This window comes from Polypterus senegalus, chromosome 6 (genome assembly GCF_016835505.1).
Source record: "Polypterus senegalus isolate Bchr_013 chromosome 6, ASM1683550v1, whole genome shotgun sequence".
Lineage (NCBI taxonomy): Eukaryota > Metazoa > Chordata > Cladistia > Polypteriformes > Polypteridae > Polypterus > Polypterus senegalus.
The window spans coordinates 111,235,177-111,254,339 of record NC_053159.1 but is presented as its reverse complement, the minus strand read 5'-3'; the positions used below and the strand labels follow the sequence as shown (position 1 = coordinate 111,254,339).

The following is a 19,163-nucleotide window of genomic DNA, read 5'->3' as shown; positions in this document are numbered from 1 at the left end:
TTTAGTGAAGCTACAACATGCTAAAATTTTACGAGAAAACTTTTAAATCACTAACAAATCAATATTAAAATATCAATATGTTGCTCAAAGCACAGCAGATCAGTCATGCATTGAAGCTAATAGCTTATACTGTAGTTAAATTCTACTTCAGATTTTTTTTTTTTTAAATGTGTCTTCTGCTCAGCCACTCAGCAATTTATTGCACATATTTTTTTTGCAAAGAAATGCTCCCTGTGTTTAACTGATAAAAAAAAATTTGCTGGTTCAGCCATCTCAAACTTTTGGAGACCTGGCTTTCTCCACACTGTCTTCTTTGCTCAAGGCCAAAGAGGCATTCAGCTCCTTTTGACTGTCAAAACTGGACATGTTCATCAGTCCAGGAAGGTCTTCTTTGCACTGTTTGTATATACGTTATTGTTTCATATTAACTGAGTGTCAAGCTCACTAGTGAATTATAAAGTTTAAGCACAGGTCCCCTGATTTACAATCTTTTCATTTTCAGGTTCAGAGTCAGCTTGCAACTGCCCCCAAAGATAGCAAAATAACAAAAATACACTGTCAATATGGATTCTGCAAGCTTCAGACTTTTTATTTAAATTCAGGAGTTTGTCTGCTCTGACTAAAGAATACAATGATGTCTAAGAAATGTGCTACTTTTTTCTAGACAGTCCTTTTAAACAACATACATGTTTCCAAGACTCAGCTAAACTTTGAAGAACTCCTCTAGTCAAACTAAAATAAACATTGGATTAGAGTTTAAATTCCTTCCACCCAGCCATCCTGAAATCTGCTGTAATCTACTTGTGAGTGTGAGAAAGCCAGAGTCTGTCCCAAAAGTGATGGGCATAAGGCAGGATGTTGCTCTTAATCGGACCCCAAGCCACCAGAGTACTACATACTGCATTACAATTTGTTCTGTTGAAGAAAAACTGTGCAGAAGCCAAGAAAAACCAATGAAGAGATTCTTTTGTAAATGCTTTTGACATATGCAGTGTACTCCCTTACCTTCACAAACATCTTGCTCCCTAAGCCAGGTTTAGACTGGGTGCAATATACAGACATGGATTTCCTGTCCCGAGAGAACTCCAGAGTAAAGTCCTTCTTCATCAGCTGCCTGATCACCTGTCAGAGGAAGGAAAGCAAGCGTGAGAACTGTCAGGGTACAGACGCAGAGGGCACGTCTAATTATAATCAAAGCCGGAAGACCCAACTGTCAAGTGCAGGTGGTCAGCCTGCTAATCTTCACTGGTTCCTGCTGACTGCCTGAAGATCCTCTTTTACATACAGATTTACACCAAATGTTTCCTCCTAAAATCATAGTGTAATTGCTTTAAAAAACAACATAAAGCTAATGATCTCCATATGTAAAACACAAGTATCATTTTTTCTCTTTGTTGTGTCACCTAAGTAAAGGGATTAAACAAATTTTCATATATATTTCCACTGCCACAATTTTAACATCGCCTTCTCAGAAGTTCAAAGACCAGATTTCAGTGTCTGACCCTGTCACTTTCCAAATCCAAATCCTAACTGGTCCCACGCAAATAAATGTGGGTGTGTGCCTAAGTATGCCCCGTGGTGAAGTGGCACCTCATGGTAGTTTCCAGTCTTACACTTGATGCTGTCAAGATGGGCCCTGGATTTACACAATCCTGAACTACACAAAGAAAAAAGATACTGTAGATAGTTATATGCTTTCTTCAGATTATTTCGTCTGGTTCAGTGAATGACTAGAATAAAAAGAATCTAAGGAAACCAGCAAATGCCAGCGTTTTTATTATCACTCCTGCTACCAATCTCCCTGTTTTGTGAAGCCACTTTGTCCAGTACGGGATTGTGGGGAGTTGGAGGCAAGTTGGAGACAAATCTCGATGGCAGAAGGAACACGATTTTACATGACCCCCATGAAAAGTGAAACCATCCCTTACCAATTCATTACAGTAAAAGGAAGGAATACTTTTTCATCACTATTTTGAAAAAAAGAGATTAGTAAATTCACCTTAGAAGGTGAATTATGTTATACAATAAATTAATTGATTTACTTCTTCATTCGATTTTCCATTTGCAGAGTACAAAAAGTGAGGGAATAACCACCTATAGGTCACTGACTAACATTTTCAATCAGTTGCCAATATTTCCCTGTGGAAATTTCTGGCTAAGAATAGTGAGATACATGGGAATAAATGTAAACACAAAACATTTTCTCAAACACTGAAACTTTGCTTTTGGTGTGATGATGCCTTTTCTATTAGAACCCACTTTCACAGCAGCTTAAACGTTTTTAACCAATTTGTGAAGAAACAGCAAACTTCTGTCTCATCTGAACTTTCTTAACCTATTTATATATTTTGGGTTGTTCCTGCCACAAGTCTTTGCAAAGCTTTGCAGAGCCGCTAGATAACATTAGCAGAACTAATTCTCCTGATCAAAATTATAGAATATACTGTACTGTATATGAAACACAGAAGTGAGCTATATCTGAACACATCTACCTAGTGCAATAATCCTGTTGATCACCCATGATGAGAGATACAGTGGTGTGAAAAACTATTTGCCCCCTTCCTGATTTCTTATTCTTTTGCATGTTTGTCACACAAAATGTTTCTGATCATCAAACACATTTAACCATTAGTCAAATATAACACAAGTAAACACAAAATGCAGTTTTTAAATGATGGTTTTTATTATTTAGGGAGAAAAAAATCCAAACCTACATGGCCCTGTGTGAAAAAGTAATTGCCCCCTGAACCTAATAACTGGTTGGGCCACCCGTAGCAGCAATAACTGCAATCAAGCGTTTGCGATAACTTGCAATGAGTCTTTACAGCTCTGGAGGAATTTTGGCCCACTCATCTTTGCAGAATTGTTGTAATTCAGCTTTATTTGAGGGTTTTCTAGCATGAACCGCCTTTTTAAGGTCATGCCATAGCATCTCAATTGGATTCAGGTCAAGACTTTGACTAAGTCTTCATTTTGTTTTTCTTCAGCCATTCAGAGGTGGATTTGCTGGTGTGTTTTGGGTCATTGTCCGGTTGCAGCACCCAAGATCGCTTCAGCTTGAGTTGACGAACAGATGGCCGGACATTCTCCTTCAGGATTTTTTGGTAGACAGTTCAATTCATGGTTCCATCTATCACAGTAAGCCTTCCAGGTCCTGAAGCAGCAAAACAACCCCAGACCATCACACTACCACCACCATATTTTACTGTTGGTATGATGTTCTTTTTCTGAAATGCTGTGTTCCTTTTACGCCAGATGTAACGGACATTTGCCTTCCAAAAGTTCAACTTTTGTCTCATCAGTCCACAAGGTATTTTCCTAAAAGTTTTGGCAATCATTGAGATGTTTCTTAGCAAAATTGAGACAAGCCCTAATGTTCTTTTGCTTAACAGTGGTTTGCGTCTTGGAAATCTGCCATGCAGGCCGTTTTTGCCCAGTCTCTTTCTTATGGTGGAGTCGTGAACACTGACCTTAATTAAAGCAAGTGAGGCCTGCAGTTCTTTAGACGTTGTCCTGGGGTCTTTTGTGACCTCTCGGATGAGTCATCTCTGCGCTCTTGGGGTAATTTTGGTCGGCCGGCCACTCCTGGGAAAGTTCACCACTGTTCTATGTTTTTGCCATTTGTGGATAATGGCTCTCACTGTGGTTCGCTGGAGTCCCAAAGCTTTAGAAATGGCTTTATAACCTTTACCAGACTGACAGATCTCAATTACTTCTGTTCTCATTTGTTCCTGAATTTCTTTGGATCTTGGCATGATGTCTAGCTTTTGAGGTGCTTTTGGTCTACTTCTCTGTGTCAGGCAGCTCCTATTTAAGTGATTTCTTGATTGAAACAGGTGTGGCAGTAATCAGGCCTGGGGGTGGCTACAGAAATTGAACTCAGGTGTGATACACCACAGTTAGGTTATTTTTTTAACAAGGGGGGCAATTACTTTTTCACACAGGGCCATGTAAGTTTGGATTTTTTTTTCTCCCTAAATAATAAAAACCATCATTTAAAAACTGCATTTTGTGTTTACTTGTGTTATATTTGACTAATGGTTAAATGTGTTTGATGATCAGAAACATTTTGTGTGACAAACATGCAAAAGAATAAGAAATCAGGAAGGGGGCAAATAGTTTTTCACACCACTGTACTTATCAATATATTTGAATTAATTTTCTATACAGAAAGACTGCTAGAAAACTAAATGATATTAATATAAATCAATGACTCAATTGTATTTGAAGTGACAACTATGTCCTAGCTACCCCTGCTAATAATATTAGCCCTCTTCCTCTTGTCTTTGCTAGAAGGGAAAGCCTTTTAGTTAAAAAACTGCACTTTCACTGAGACACTAGATGTTATTGCAGAACTCATCCAATGGGGACAAATATATTATTGTCTGTGCTTTTTCATACTGGATTAAGGGCTGTGCAAATAAACTTGGCCTGGAGGTTTTCAAGTCAAAGTTTTAAAGAATCAGAATCTTGCACACTAAGTCAAAGGTATGGTCAGCAAGAAAGTGCACAAGGCACACCGGGGAGTACTTACAGCATTGCAGGCACCAGCTCGCTCTACTTTTGAAAGATTGCTGAGGTCTGTTCCAAAAACATTCATCTTCTCCACCAGTGTGGTCAAAGCAGTTTCAGTTGCTTCACCGACCTTCTCATAAACTCCCTTGGCCTGCAGAGAGAGGAAAACACAACAATCTTTATAATATACTAGCAAAATACCCGCGCTTCGCAGCGGAGAAGAAGTGTGTTAAAGAAGTTATGAAAAAGAAAAGGAAACATTTTAAAAATAACGTAACATTTGCTTTCTATTCGTTTGCATAAGCACAGTTCTTCACCAGCAATTATTTAATGTTAGCTCAGACCTGGCACTTAAAAGTTTCTGTCGCACTTTTGCTAAGTTTGTGCCAAACACTATTCTATCCCTGACCATCTCATTTTCGTTTGCGTAAGCACAGTCCTTCACCAGCAATTTTAACTTAGTTACACAGTGATCAAAAGTCTCGTTTATACCCTGCGTCCTCTCATTAAACTTGCATCTCATGAATATCGTATTCGTCTTAGGCATGAAAAACTCCAGCGGCAGCGTGTCTATAAACTTAATTTAAACTTACGGTTTACACCGTGCTTTGTTTCCGCAGTAGCTGCATTAATGAATATGCTTGTATGCGTCACTCGCTTCATATTCTTTTGCTGCCTTCTCAATTGTGTAATGCGTTTTTTGTTCAGCTCTTTGGAGCTCTTCCTTGTTCTCTACGTACTGCGTTCACAGTCAGTTCACGTGAGCCACTCTCTTGTGTGATCTTGCAATGTCCAAGGCTTTATTTAATGTTAGCTAAGACCTGGCACTTAAAAGTTTCTCTCGCACTTTCGCTGAGTTTGTGCCAAGCACTAGACCATATCATCTTCGTCTGCATAAGCACAGTCCTTCACCCGTGAATATGTAGAGGCTGAGTGTCTCACTCACCATCTCATCTTCGTTTGCATAAGCACAGTCCTTCACCTGCGAATATTTACCTTATATGGGCAGGCACTCAATTACGTAGGAGGTGTGATGATGCGGGACGCAACTCTGCCTCACACGGCGACCAAGCTGCAGGCTATGGCCGTATATATGGTCGAAAGTAGGTTCCAGTTATGACTGTTACGCGTAGAATTTCAAAATGAAACCCGCCTAACTTTTGTAAGTAAGCTGTAAGGAATGAGCCTGCCAAATTTCAGCCTTCCACCTACACGGGAAGTTGGAGCATTAGTGATGAGTGAGTGAGTCAGTCAGTCAGTGAGGGCTTTGCCTTTTATTAGTATAGATTATAATCCTCATATACATGACTAAGACTTAGCAGTTATTTCCAAATAAAAACATTCAAATTATTTTAAAATGTTGAAGTTAATTGGACGACATTCATACGATGAAATCTAGACAGCACTATTTTGTACTACTTAAGGGTAGTTTAGTATTACTATCTTAAATGCATCTTTCCCCTTGTTGGAGACAACTAGAACAAAGTGGTTCATCATTCTGCTTATTACTATTGAAATTAATATTTGATTAGAAATTAAAAAAACTAAATTTAATATAATAAAAAAGAAAATTTTATAAAAAAGTACTCTATCACCAGTACCCACAACCACCCTATGGATCCCCAGTCAGTGAAAGAACATCCAGAGAGATGGAAATCCACTAATTAGCAGCACAGATGCTTCAGGAATGGTCAGATAATAAAGAATGTCCAAAATATGATGGGGAGAGAGCAGCCAGAGCCAATTTAGCTTTAGCAGTACCCAGGAAGAAAGGTAAGTGATAGAGGAAAAAATGTCAAGAACACGAAAAATACGATGCGAGTAGGATCTGAGTAGAGAGCAGAGAAGATAAGGTGACACGAACTAAAGACAAAAGGTGAGGACAGGAGAACAGTACCAAAACATGGGCACAGAGGTACCAGGAAAGTTAAGAAGTGGCAAAAAAGGGTCTGGGAAGAATCCCTTAACAAAGCACATATAGGGCATAAGAAAGTAATTGTGTACAAATGTGATCAGAATGTGTAGGTGATTTGGATTTTCAAAAGCTGGAGTGGCAAGGTGCTATTGTATGGAAGGTCGTGTTTCCTAGTAGAGTGAAGCTGCAGAGGATTATACTGTAGGTATAAATCCACATCATGAGTTAGAGACAAATATGTGAAAAATTTTAACCCTGATAAATTAGATGTGACCTCATATCAAAATGTAGCTGGGGAGAAAGAGGACTCTGTGCACAAATGAAAATAATATGTCAATCGATATTAATTTTAATAACACCTGATAGAAAAGAGGGAGAATAAGGATGGAGGACCAAAAGGATTGGAAGTCTTTCATATTCTTCAAAACATAGCACTTGATATAAAAGGCAATATCAGGTAGAAATGTGGAGACCACATTACTCAGGTATTTAAATGTTTTGGATAAAAGAATAGACAACAGAAAGGATGATACTTGACAAGTCAAATTAATTGAAGCTGTGTGAATCTAGACAAATTTATTTCATATCCGAACAGAGACTCAAAGGAGTTAAAAATGATTAAGGAAATAAGGAAAATCCGAACAGGAATTACCTAAAAAACAAAATGTTATCCATGTATAGAAAGATTTGCTGAGGGATCTATGGCAAGAGGCTCAAGAGTGAGGTTAAAGTATAGGGGAGATAAAGGGCAATGTTGCCTGATGCCTTTACAAATTTGGACTGCTTTAGAAATGAACGACTTTGTGTAGCAGAGAGGAATGAACATGTACTGTAAATATTTTACATTATGAATCATGGATTCCTGCATATTTATACTGCTAAAGTCAAATATTTTGTCTTTGGCCATAATTATATTTCACACTAATCCTAGCTTTAAGAATTTTGTAATTCCTAGAATAAAAAAGGATTACATCTTGGACAGCCAGACACAAGAAATAAACCATATGTTTGGCAGTGTTGTCACATGAAGATTAAATAAAAACGGGAATAAATGGTGCATATATTAAATGATGGCTGCACCTCTGGCTGCTGACAGGTATATAAACAAATGAAAATAAAGCACCTCGCAAAAAGAAAATTGTAAGGAGAATATGAGTACTGAACATAGAATGATTTCCTTCTTTTTAAACTAAAATGTGGAATACAAAAAGGCTTATGCCACCACAATTTAATGGGGTAAAATTCTGTACACAAAAATTATATTAAGCCAGTAAAGAACTGCCAGCTAAATCCAGACTAATGCAACTTCTTGTAAAAGATGTAATGAGTAGAGCCTGAAATACGAATATCAGTAATATTGGAAAGACTGACTGGCTAGTTATTTTATTCTGTGCATTGCCACTTTTCCCAAAATTGGGATTATGGAAGGTAGTTTATACAGTTCCCTGCATCATGACCTGGTCTAGATCTGCTACTGTTATTTAAATAAGCAAACCTTTCTGTTGAATTTTTGTTTGCCCATACCACTGAAGCTGCCTGATTTTTTAACAAAAGAGTGATTCATTTAAACCTTTAAAGTCAGAATGGAAAAAAGTCTTTGCAGTGACATTAACAACAGATACTTAATATCCTGAACTACACCAATAAAAGTGCATTACATCCTGAAGACAAAAAACTCTTGCCCTTTTTATGAACTCTGAATGGAATTCAATTAAAAGGTAAAGAAAAAAAAAATATGTTTCAGCTATTTATTAGAATGAAAACACTAAAGACCTTTGGGTAATGATGGATTTTAAAATCACTGGTTTACACTGACTCACATTCTCTATCTAAAGCAGCATTATTAGGGATTGTTTCAGCTTGACAGCCAGCAGCACCTCTCAGTAAATTATAGGCTGACCGTTCACCCTTGTTCTGCTGTTTTATCACAAGTAAGTAGCCTCATGTGCCATTTGCCATTGTGCTTCATTCTGGTTTCTTTCTTAATTAATTTTTTTGCTGTCTTTAAACCATAAATCCAAAATGATGAAACACAGCTTAAGAATTCAGTTACTGTGGATTACTGTTTGTTTCTTTTTTGCGTTCATCGTTGGTTTGATGTATGCAACAAATTGTAGCAGATCACATAGTAATTGGTATACCTTGTTATTTCCTGAAAAGCTTCAGCACTTAAGCCTGAAATACACCATGCTGTACCATGCTCCCCTTTAGGTTGCAGCCACCTGATCAAATGTGGCACACCAACTGGTTAAAGGTTTCCGCTATCCATGAACTAAAGTGCCCGACTCTCAACTGGAGCACTCTGATTAAGTTACAGCAACCAGCTCAAGATGACCGTGAACTGGATGAAGAGGATAGAAACGGACAGACAGATTGAGTTTTACGGAATGGATGTGCACGTCTCTTGTTTGCCATTCTGTAAGTCCTGTAAGGTGGGGCAGGAAATTTGCCAGAACTGCATGCTGTGCTGTTGGTATTTTTTTTTTTTTTGCCAGAGATGCATATATAGTAATAGGTTAAAATGTGTCACTCTAATCTATAAAAATCATCACTTTATTCAATAGTTGAAGCCACACACACCAGCTGACAGAGTGAAACTCGCTGGGCAGATGGACAGGAACATGTGAAAGACAATCCATCCATCCATTATCAAACCCACTATATCCTATCACAGGGTCACGGGGGTCTGCTGGAGTCAATTTCAGCCAACACAGTGCGCAAGGCAGGAAAAAAATCCTGAGCAGGGCGTCAGCCCACCGCAGACAATTTAGGATCGCCAATGCACATAACCTGCATGTCTTTGGACTGTGGGAGGAAACCCACGCAGACACGGGGAGAACATGCAAACTCCACGCAGGGAGGACCCGGGAAGTGAACCCAGGTCTCCTAAATGCGAGGCAGCAGCGCTACCACTGCGCCACCATGCCGCCCAAGACAATCCAAGCAGGCTATTTTAAAATTTTGACGTTTGCTAAATCAATATATAACCAGAGTGACAGAAGCCGTGAGAACAGGGTGTTATTTGGGCATAGTTGAAAAATAACATGGACAGCTTTGTTGGAAGTTGTCCATACCAGGCAAATTTGTAAAACAAGTGAGTGTTTATAATGAAGAGGATCCATCACGAAGGCAGAAGCCAACCAAATGCTGCTCCCCATCTTGCTGGAGCTGGGTCATATAGCCGTCATCATCCCCCACTGAAGACTCACTGTACGTTCCATTGGCTTCTCTCCAGCCTGGATATGTCTGTATAACTGAATTATGCATTGTATTCTTTAGAGTGGAAATTACATTTTAAAGGAAGTTAAATACATATATTGCTTTTTGTACAATATTTCCCTCATCTGAATATTTCCGCCATGGTTACAAAAAGGGATGGGTATTGGCACTACTGTGATCTGCATCAAGAAAGGACCAATCCCCTGGGGGAAGGATGGGAACAAGCGCCCCCTGCTGGATACAACATATATAACTCTTAGAACTTAATACTAAATCTTAGAGTTAACATGGCATTTTCAGTGTAAACTTAATTTACATGGCTCTTCCAGATTTCATACTTAGATGTATTGTTTTACTTGACCATGAGCAGTTTGCAATCCCACTGCTTGTTGAATGATAGCACTAATAAAAAGCACAGCTCCAAGCACACACTCTGTATACTATGTGTACTGGTAACTTGCTGCTTATCAATTTTACCTACATACGTGGATAATGGCTGTACATGCACAAGAAACCCCAGTACTACCAGAAAGCTCAATTTTGGCTCAAAAAAGTTGGCTATGCAAATTGACAAGCTGCCGGCTTATTGATTAATTTGTCTCCTATTTCTCTTCTGTTGTTGCTTTGCGTCTCTGTTCAGCTTCAGTGATTTTGTATTAACCTCAGTGGAGTAGATATATCTATTCTTATAAAAATATAATGATAGTCTATCAGATAAGCAGATTATTACTTCTTAAACAGTGAACATAAATGCTGTAATCTCTATGTGCAACATTCTGTTGTAAAAGGAAGCTTGCTTTTAGACCATGATGCTGCCATGAATGTTTCTGACTGCCCATGGCCCTGTAATGTAAACAGAAAAAAGCAGCTTTTATATTCAGATATGCAGTGCATTCAGAAAGTATTCACAGCCCTTCGTTTTTTTACATTTTGTTATGTTGCAGTCTTATGCAAAATCAGTTAAGTTCATTTTTCCTCAAATCAAACAACACTCAAGATCCCAGAGTGACAAAGCAAAAAGAGAATTTTTGAAATTTTTGGAAACTTATGAAAAATAAAAAACTGAAACCTCACATTGACACAAGTATTCCGACACTTTGCTATGACAATTGGAATATGGCTTCATCATTGGGATGTTTCTATAACTTGTTTCAATTGATTGGACATGAATAGGAAAGGCACCCAACTATCTATGGAAGGTCAATCAATCAATCAACATTTATTTATATAGCACATATTCATACAAAAAAATGTAGCTCAAAGTGCTTTACAAAATTAATAGAGAAATAGAAGACACAATAAAAAATAAACATAAGTCAACATTAATTAACATAGAATAAGAGTAAGGTCCGATGGCCAGGGTGGACAGAAAAACAAAAAAACTCCAAAGGCTGGAGAAAAAAATAAAATCTGTAGGGGTTCCAGACCAAGAGACCGCCCAGTCCCCTCTGGGCAATCTACCTAACATAAGTCAAACAGTCCTCTTTGTATTTAAAAGGTCCCACGTTTATCAGAGGAAAAAACAGGTAAAGGAACAGTGTGAAGGCACATATCTGGAGGAGGCTCCAAAATTGTTCCCAAGAACACAGTTGCTTTCAAATTTCTTACATGAAAGAAGTTTGGAACAACCATGACTCTTCCTAGAGCTGGCTACCTGGCCCAAGTGAGCAATCGGAAGAGAGAAAGGCCAAGGTAAGAAAGGTGACCAAGAGCCAGATGGTCACTCTAGTTAAGCTCAAGAGAACCTGTGTGGAAATAAGAGAAATTCCCAGAAGGACCATCATCACTGCAACATTCCACTAGTCCGGGCTTTACAAAAGATTGGCCTCTGCTCAGTAAAAGACACATGGTGGCCTGTTTGGACTTTGCAAAAAGGCAACACTTAGTCTGTGAGAAACAAGATTCTTCAGTCGGATGAAACCACCACTGGAGGAAACTAGCCACCACTCATCAACGGTGAAATTCCCTTCCAAAAGTGAAACATGCTGGTGGCAGCATCGTGTTGTGTTGTTTTCAGCAGCAGGGACTGGGAGACTAGTCAGGGTTGAGGGAAAACTGAATGTAATAAAGTACAGAGAAATCCTTAATGTCAACCTACTCCAGACTGGGACAAATTTTCACCTCAAATCAATGACAACACAGGGGTGACTTAGCAACAATTCTGAAAATGTTCTTTAGTTGTCCAGGCAGAACCTTTACTTGAACCCAATCGAGCATCTCTGAAAGTTAATGGACTCCATTCAAAGAAAACCTAAATCCAAGTGTGCAAAGCTTATTGTGTCAGAACCAAGAGGACTTGAAGTGGTAACTGCTACCAAAGGGGTTTCAACTAAGTAATGAGTAAAGGGTCTGAATGCTTGTGCCAATGTGATATTTCAGTTTTTTATTTTTAAATAGCCATGTTACCTATCAAAGATAGGTAATAGAATACATTTTTAAATAGTTGGTATCTCTTTCCCTTTGTGTACCTTCAGTGCCTTTCCTCTGTAACACTGTGTGTTTGAACTTCTCCTGATTGTTGCTCCTTCTGTTGAGCGCACTCCCACAAAGCCTCTTTCTCAGACATTGTCAAATATTTTTCATCATTGCCTCATGTCTGCTTTTATAGTTCCCGACTTTGAAGGTGACTCTTAGTGTATGTCCTACGCCTTTACTCCTCCTCGTGTGTCGCACACTTGCACTTCCACTTTTGATCGTGTCACCAAAGCCAAACTGACAAATCACAACAAACAACTGACCAATTAGATTGCTCTGAGGGACAGGACACACAAAGTGACCTCTGTGTTTTATTATGAAGTAAAAACATTTGAAAAAATGTATAAAATCCTGCTTATGCTATTGCTTGATGTGGGGGGAAAAGTACATTTAAATGATTATTAGCATAAGGTTGCAATATAGTAAAATGTGAAAAAGTGACGGGGCCTGAATACATTCTAAATCCATTGTATAAAAGTATATAAAAAACAAAATTTTCCTTTTTACATTACAGGGACATGGGTACTCAGGAATAATCCTGGTCTAAAATGAAGCCTCCTTTCTGAATCTATTATATATAACTATATTTACTGCATATAATATATACATATATATTCATATATACATATACATACTGTACATAAATATATATTTGTATGTACGTATTTAAATAAAATAAAAAAACTGCTAGTATTTGTATTTGCAGTATTTATATAAGCTGTATTTCAGTTTATTATTAGCCAATAATTATTCTAAATAATTGATTTTTCTTCTTTTTCAGACATTTTCCATAGTTCTAGTATATTTTCTCTAATAACTTGAAGGCTGCTCTTGTTATCTTATTGTTTGTAATTGCTTCTTGTGTGCTTTATGAAGTATCTGGTAATGTTGTGGCTGTTGAAAGTCACTATAAAAATAATGTTTTATTGATTACATTTTATCTTAAATGTCTACTGTGTGCCAAATACCAAAAAAAAAAAAAAATTAGACAGCTGGATTAACAAATAATAGCCAACTTTGTAAGTACAGTACTGTGTAAACATCGGTAACCGTGTGGTAAGCCGAGTCTGACGCAGTTTGCCTGTACCGTTTTTCATAAAACTGACTGGCTTTATTCTCACTGTGTATGCTTTTTCAGCCGATGGTAATTTCTGTATTTTTTTTTTAATTAAACTTTAAGCATTTCTAATTCAACATAGCAGGATCAAACTGCAGCAAGTCAGTTTTCCAGTGCCCTAGTTGCCACGTTAACTTAAAATGCCGTTCCAAACACTGAGCAATTTTCTTGCCTACCGTGCCTTTCTTATCATTTATTCATTTTTTTCCATTGAAAATCACACTGACTACCCACCATGTAATGGGTAAGGAGTAAACCTGTGACAGTGTACTGTATAGCCTGCATTGCATCAAGAAAACAAATAACACAAAATATCAGTCACGTACAAACTACATTGTGAATGCATGCATTGTAATCACAACATTGTTTTGCAGGTTTTTGCATTGTTCGTTCATGTTGCATTTATTTAAAATGAAATATTGTAGTCTTCAGCAGAATGTTGTCATTTTGAGTCCTAAAAGTATATACTGGAAATAGCAACTGGGCCAGAACTACAAGACTGAAAGAGCTGGATTCAGGAAATTACAAAATCTCAATATTAATGCGAATAGATCAACATACAGATGTTGCTCCAACGCCACCATATACAGTGAAGACATGCTTCTTAAAAGGGTTATTCACCTTTTACGACATACATAATAATATTTACGAGAATCTTTTTACTGACTGAATTTTTAATTATTTATAGTTTTGCTCCAAAATAGACAATTTCTGAGGTGATCCACAATGTGCATAAAATATTACTATTTAATACATTATATTATTAAGTCAAATGTCAACATATTCTTAGTAGATTTTTTTTAAATCTCTTTGGCTTAAGACAAAACCAAAGACCTACATCTTATCAAAACAGGTCTAACATATCTTCTATTGTCGTACTCTTTCACACACATGGTGGAGATAGCAGGCCGGTAGAGTGAAGTGAAATCAACTAACTCCCTATCTGGATGTCCCCTCCTGATCACACACACTGGAATTAGTGTATCCATATTTTGTTTCTTGTTACATCTTAGAATGTACACAACAGAAAATGTATAATTTTTAACTATTGAAATAATTGATGAGCAGATTGCAGATTTTTATGGACTAATGAACCCATTGGAATTAACAGGGCTTGTAAGGTTTTCTGTGTGAAATTGGGTTAAGGTGCAGCTTACCCATAAAGTATACTGTACACACTTTTAGTACAACCCAACAGACATAAAAAATGTTTTGGCTGTCTACACTGGCTGAGGCAAGTGTTAAATGTCAAAAGAGGCAAATGTCCCTTTTAGACAGACAACAGATGGTAAATAATACAAAGGAAAAAAACTGACATGTCTCACTATGTCTGCCCGGAAAAAGCATATCTTCTTATATAATACGCTACCGTGGCTGTTTGTTTGTCTGTCCAGGATTTTTAATCACTTGTAGCTTGCAAACCGTTTTACCAATTGACTTGAAATTTGGTACACATATACTACGTGATGTCTACTCTCTGCTTTCGAGGTGATGATTTTTATTACTATTTTTATTTTATTTTATTGTAGAATCAACTCTCGGCAGCGAGCTGCAGGGCGGCCGTGCGTTGCATGCGTATGGGCGCCGTTCTCATTCCCTACCACATTTGCTAATCATTCTTGAGGGAGATTGAAGACTTAAGTGCCAGCTTAAGTGAGAAATTAAAGAAAATGTACTAAGTAATTGCAACACAAAAACTAACTTAATCAGTTTTAACGCAAAAAGATGCCGACGAAAGAAGAGAAGCAGCGGGCCGCTAGGGTGGAGAAAAAAAGATCTGTTCAGGAAGCGGCAAGCACATCAACCTCTGAGCAAACGAATGCTAAACAGAGACAGAGAAAGAGTCTGAAAACTAGGAATGCTCAAGTCAGGTGTATTCACTGCACGTTATCGTGCAGTACGCCGTTACTGGTTTAACTATATTTGCTGGAGCTGGAAATGCAGTGGAACTAAACTAGCAAGTTGGCAAACAATACACACATACTGTACTGTGCACTATGCTGCAGTTATTACAATGCTGTAAACAAATTAATCTAAGCATCTAATAATGGATTACTGAAGTACATGAACCTATCTATCTATGAACCGATAAATCAATGCACTTAGCATTTCACTGTCAAAATCATTTATTCTAATTTAGGGTGACAGGAGCCAGACTCTATCCTAGTGGGCACTAGGCACAAAGGGCAGGAATCAGGTAGGAAGAAGGCACCAGTCGGCCGCAGGGCCCACTCATCTACACTTTGAACCATCTGAACTAAGACTTAAAAAAGGAAAGGCTTCACACAGGGACAATACAGGGGCCAAAGTAGCCCTACCAAACAACAAATCAATCTACACTCAATAACCTACAATGACAAAGTGAAAAAATGTTTTCAGAAAGGTTTACGAATTTATTAAAAATTAAAAATTGAAATCTATAAATTTAAAATTAAACTCACAACATAATATAGTGCAGAAAGTGAAGGGGTCGTAATACTTTCCAAATTTATACATACATTCATATAGACACACACATACATTCAAAAATTTGAAATCACCCAGAAAGTTTAATTTTTTTTCACAGAAATTGATACTTCTATCAAAGTGCCAATAAACTGAGACATTACATTATTAATGCTGCAAATGGCAACTTACTGCTTGAAGTGAGCACATTACAATTTATTATTCAAATATGACTGCAAAGCTCCATTTTCAGCAGACATAGTTTTTCTTTCTTTTACATAAAACAATTTGAGGTACCTATTTTGTATGACAATGTGCTACAGAAATAAATGTTATTGCCAATTAATTACATTTAAACTTTAACTTTTGTAATTTACAATATTTTGGCACCGTTGAAGGTTGATATTCTGCTCATCAATACAATTAAATTTTCTTTCCTTGGGTTGTAAAGTGCTGCCACTCCTCAAGTTCAGTTCTGGGTTAAAAAAATGGACAAAATGAAGCAGCTTCCTCCAGAAACACTTCAGTTGTTTTGCAAAATGAAGTTTATTTCATACAACATATTACTTAGAAAGTGAAGATTCCCTACAAAGTTGCCTACTACTGTCTTAGGAGAACACGGCAAACTGGATGAAAGCAGGAGAGAAAAAGAGCAGAAAGCTTAGATGCTCAATTGCACATCAGAGGTGGAGAGACAGACAGACACCATGCAGGTCGTCGTATTCTTAAACAGTACAAGCCAAATACCATTGTCATCTACGGTAGTAAAAAGATGACTGCAGAACACTGGCACAGGAGGCAGAGTCTGAAAGAAGAAGCCAAAGCTGAAGATGGCAAATAAAAAGATTAAAATGGGCCAAAGCTTGGAATCACCTCCAACGTCTGCGTACTTTTGCCCATTTTAATCTTCCATGTTCACTGACATCAGTTTAGTGAATGTAGTTCATCAACCTAAAATTAACTTCATTGCAGTTGTTAAAAAATTATGGGAATTATTTTTAAGTAATATTTTTAAGTTGCCTTCCCCATTAATGTTAAGGTTGAAACACTACAATTGAGAATACTGTATAACATTTGAAAGTTTTAAAGGAGCCTTAATCCATTTTGATAAAAAAAATTTTATTCTTTAATCTAACAAACCATTGTAGCAGATATTTACTGTCTATAATCATTTATTTATTTACTCATTTTTGAATTTTGCCTCATTTCCTAAAGGTCAGAGAAAATAAACATTTTACACTTGTCTGTAACAAACTTTTAGTGCAGGGAGCAGAAAGTGAAGCGACATTTCGTTTTAAAACATTTTTAAGCTATACAGTGATAAGCAAAATCATTAGAATATACTATACGGTAGATTTATTTTTTTAATTACAATTATTGTAAATAGCTACATTCAATCAGATTCAACTGTCAGACTGTAGTTTTTGTTAAATTTCATATTGCAGCTATATTTTTCTTATCTTTCATTTTTTATCTGAGAACAAAATAATAAAGTTTATGTAAGTAAAAAAAGAGAATTTTTTCATGGAGACTGGAAACGTACGCAGATTTCAGTTTTTTGTTACTGCTGTTATTTTTACATGAAAATATTTTACATCAGATATTTTCACCTGAATAAAGGTATTCAAGAGTTTAAACGTTTTCCTGGAAAAGAAAAATTTACACCGATTTGCTAGCCTAATATTGAGCTTGGAAGAAACGATGGAATTTGTGAACTTTAAACACTGCTTATAAAAATGAGGTGGAAGAAACATCACTCAACAGTTACCAAGTATGGCTTCAGTAAGATTCAATTAAATTAGTGACATGAGAGTCAGAAAAGCTGAAGAAATCAGAATTCATCAAATTGTTAATATATTTAAAAGGCTCATGGTATTTGTCACTAAAAAATGAATAGTATTTGAGTTGTTTTTAACACTACCTTATTTTTAATCTTGTTTCCTTGTCTCAACGAAGGCATTATAAACATGAGATAAATGTAAAGAATTATTATCATTATTATAAACATGAAGGGATCCTTTTGCAATCAATACCTATGTAAAGTCAAAACTGCCTTTGTATTTGTTTCAATGTATTATTCATTTTCTCATTTCAGTAGTGCTACTATTACATATCGTTATTACAGTGACACAAATATATTAGAATTTGATTTTGGACACATCTATCTTGTTTGAATATTTTTGTCTCTTCTTGTTTTACACAGCCATCTTTGGACCATCTGAACTAAGACTGAAAAAAAGGAAAGGCTTCATGAGGCACAAAGCACATAAACACCAAAAAATCAAAAAAATAATAATTATAATTAGGGAAAGAATTATTGGTTTTGACTTGTGTTTCATTGTATGGTTAAACTGTTCTTAACCTAGTAATCTGTCAAAAGATTAGTGAAGACCTCTGGTAACCCACTCTGCTAAAAGAAAGGCCTCAAAATCTCTGCCAGTCTATACAATAATTATTCTTTGGGATTCTCTGTCCTACCAAATCCACTAAATATGTTTAGCATTTTATTACATGGCTCCTCTGAATTAAACCCAGACAAAGGTAATTGGTAAGCCAAGTATTATTGTTAATTCAGTGCTTAACCAAGATCCATCTACTTTTATCACTAATTATTCTGTTTCAAAGCTTACATTACAATGAGTAAGTGTTACGTCTGTAAGATATATGTTACTACACGTCTGTCAAATTAGATCTGACACAAAATCCTGGAGAGCAAAGAAAGAAGGGGGTTTAACAGTCCATTTTCTCAACCTGCTTAATTCAGTCTTCAGGATCGTGGAGTCTTTTTCCAACGTCATCAAGAGGTGCAAATGAACGACTTGCAGTTAGAACATTTATGGTACTTTTACCCCTTGGTATTTGAAGGCTAAATTCAATTAGAAAAAGAAAACTTCACATCCTAATCTGTAGGACTTGTTCTAAAATGAGCCAACAGCTCACCGATGACAGCTTCCTGAATACAATTTAGTGTCGTTAAATGAAAACTCTGCAAAACAAACATACACCCTGAGATAAAAAAAGATTAAAAAATAAGATAGTGGATAAATTAATTTTAGAAAAGAAGAACTGATAACACATTACGCACTGTACTACAAGGTGGTGTATCTAGGCTTAGAATAGTCCACTGAAAAAGGAATTACATTGAAAAGTGGAAACAGTAGTAGAATCCAGAAAACAGAATCCTTCCTGTAAACGTCCATTTCAAAATAGAAATCAAATTTGGCAACACATTGGCATACTTGGATAGGAGAATTATACTGTATAGGCTGGGCATAGCAAGGGTGGGACAGTTGACCAAGGGCTGCATTTGTGTGCAAATCAAGGTGTGTTTTTGAAAGAATAAGCCACCCATGTGAACAACTAGAAGGTGGAAATACTGTATGGTAGAAGAGGGAGGAGAACCGCAATGTGTGTGCTAGCACAGGGATTAACTGATTATGTACTTTTCAGTCAAAAAGCCCGTAATGAAGAAGGCAA

General features: G+C 36.8%; 1 protein-coding gene across 2 annotated transcripts in view; it reads right to left on the bottom strand.

Annotated features, from left to right (window-relative positions):
• atp2a3 (ATPase sarcoplasmic/endoplasmic reticulum Ca2+ transporting 3) overlaps positions 1–19,163 on the bottom strand; it is a 352,313-nt gene that overhangs the window by 92,536 nt on the left and 240,614 nt on the right. For both annotated transcript variants that reach the window (XM_039756778.1, XM_039756779.1), the window contains exons 11-12: positions 4,535–4,666; positions 1,006–1,122 (exon numbers count right to left, since the gene is read on the bottom strand). In XM_039756778.1, the coding sequence (XP_039612712.1) occupies positions 1,006–1,122; positions 4,535–4,666 (249 nt within the window). The remainder of the gene's footprint in view (positions 1–1,005; positions 1,123–4,534; positions 4,667–19,163) is intronic.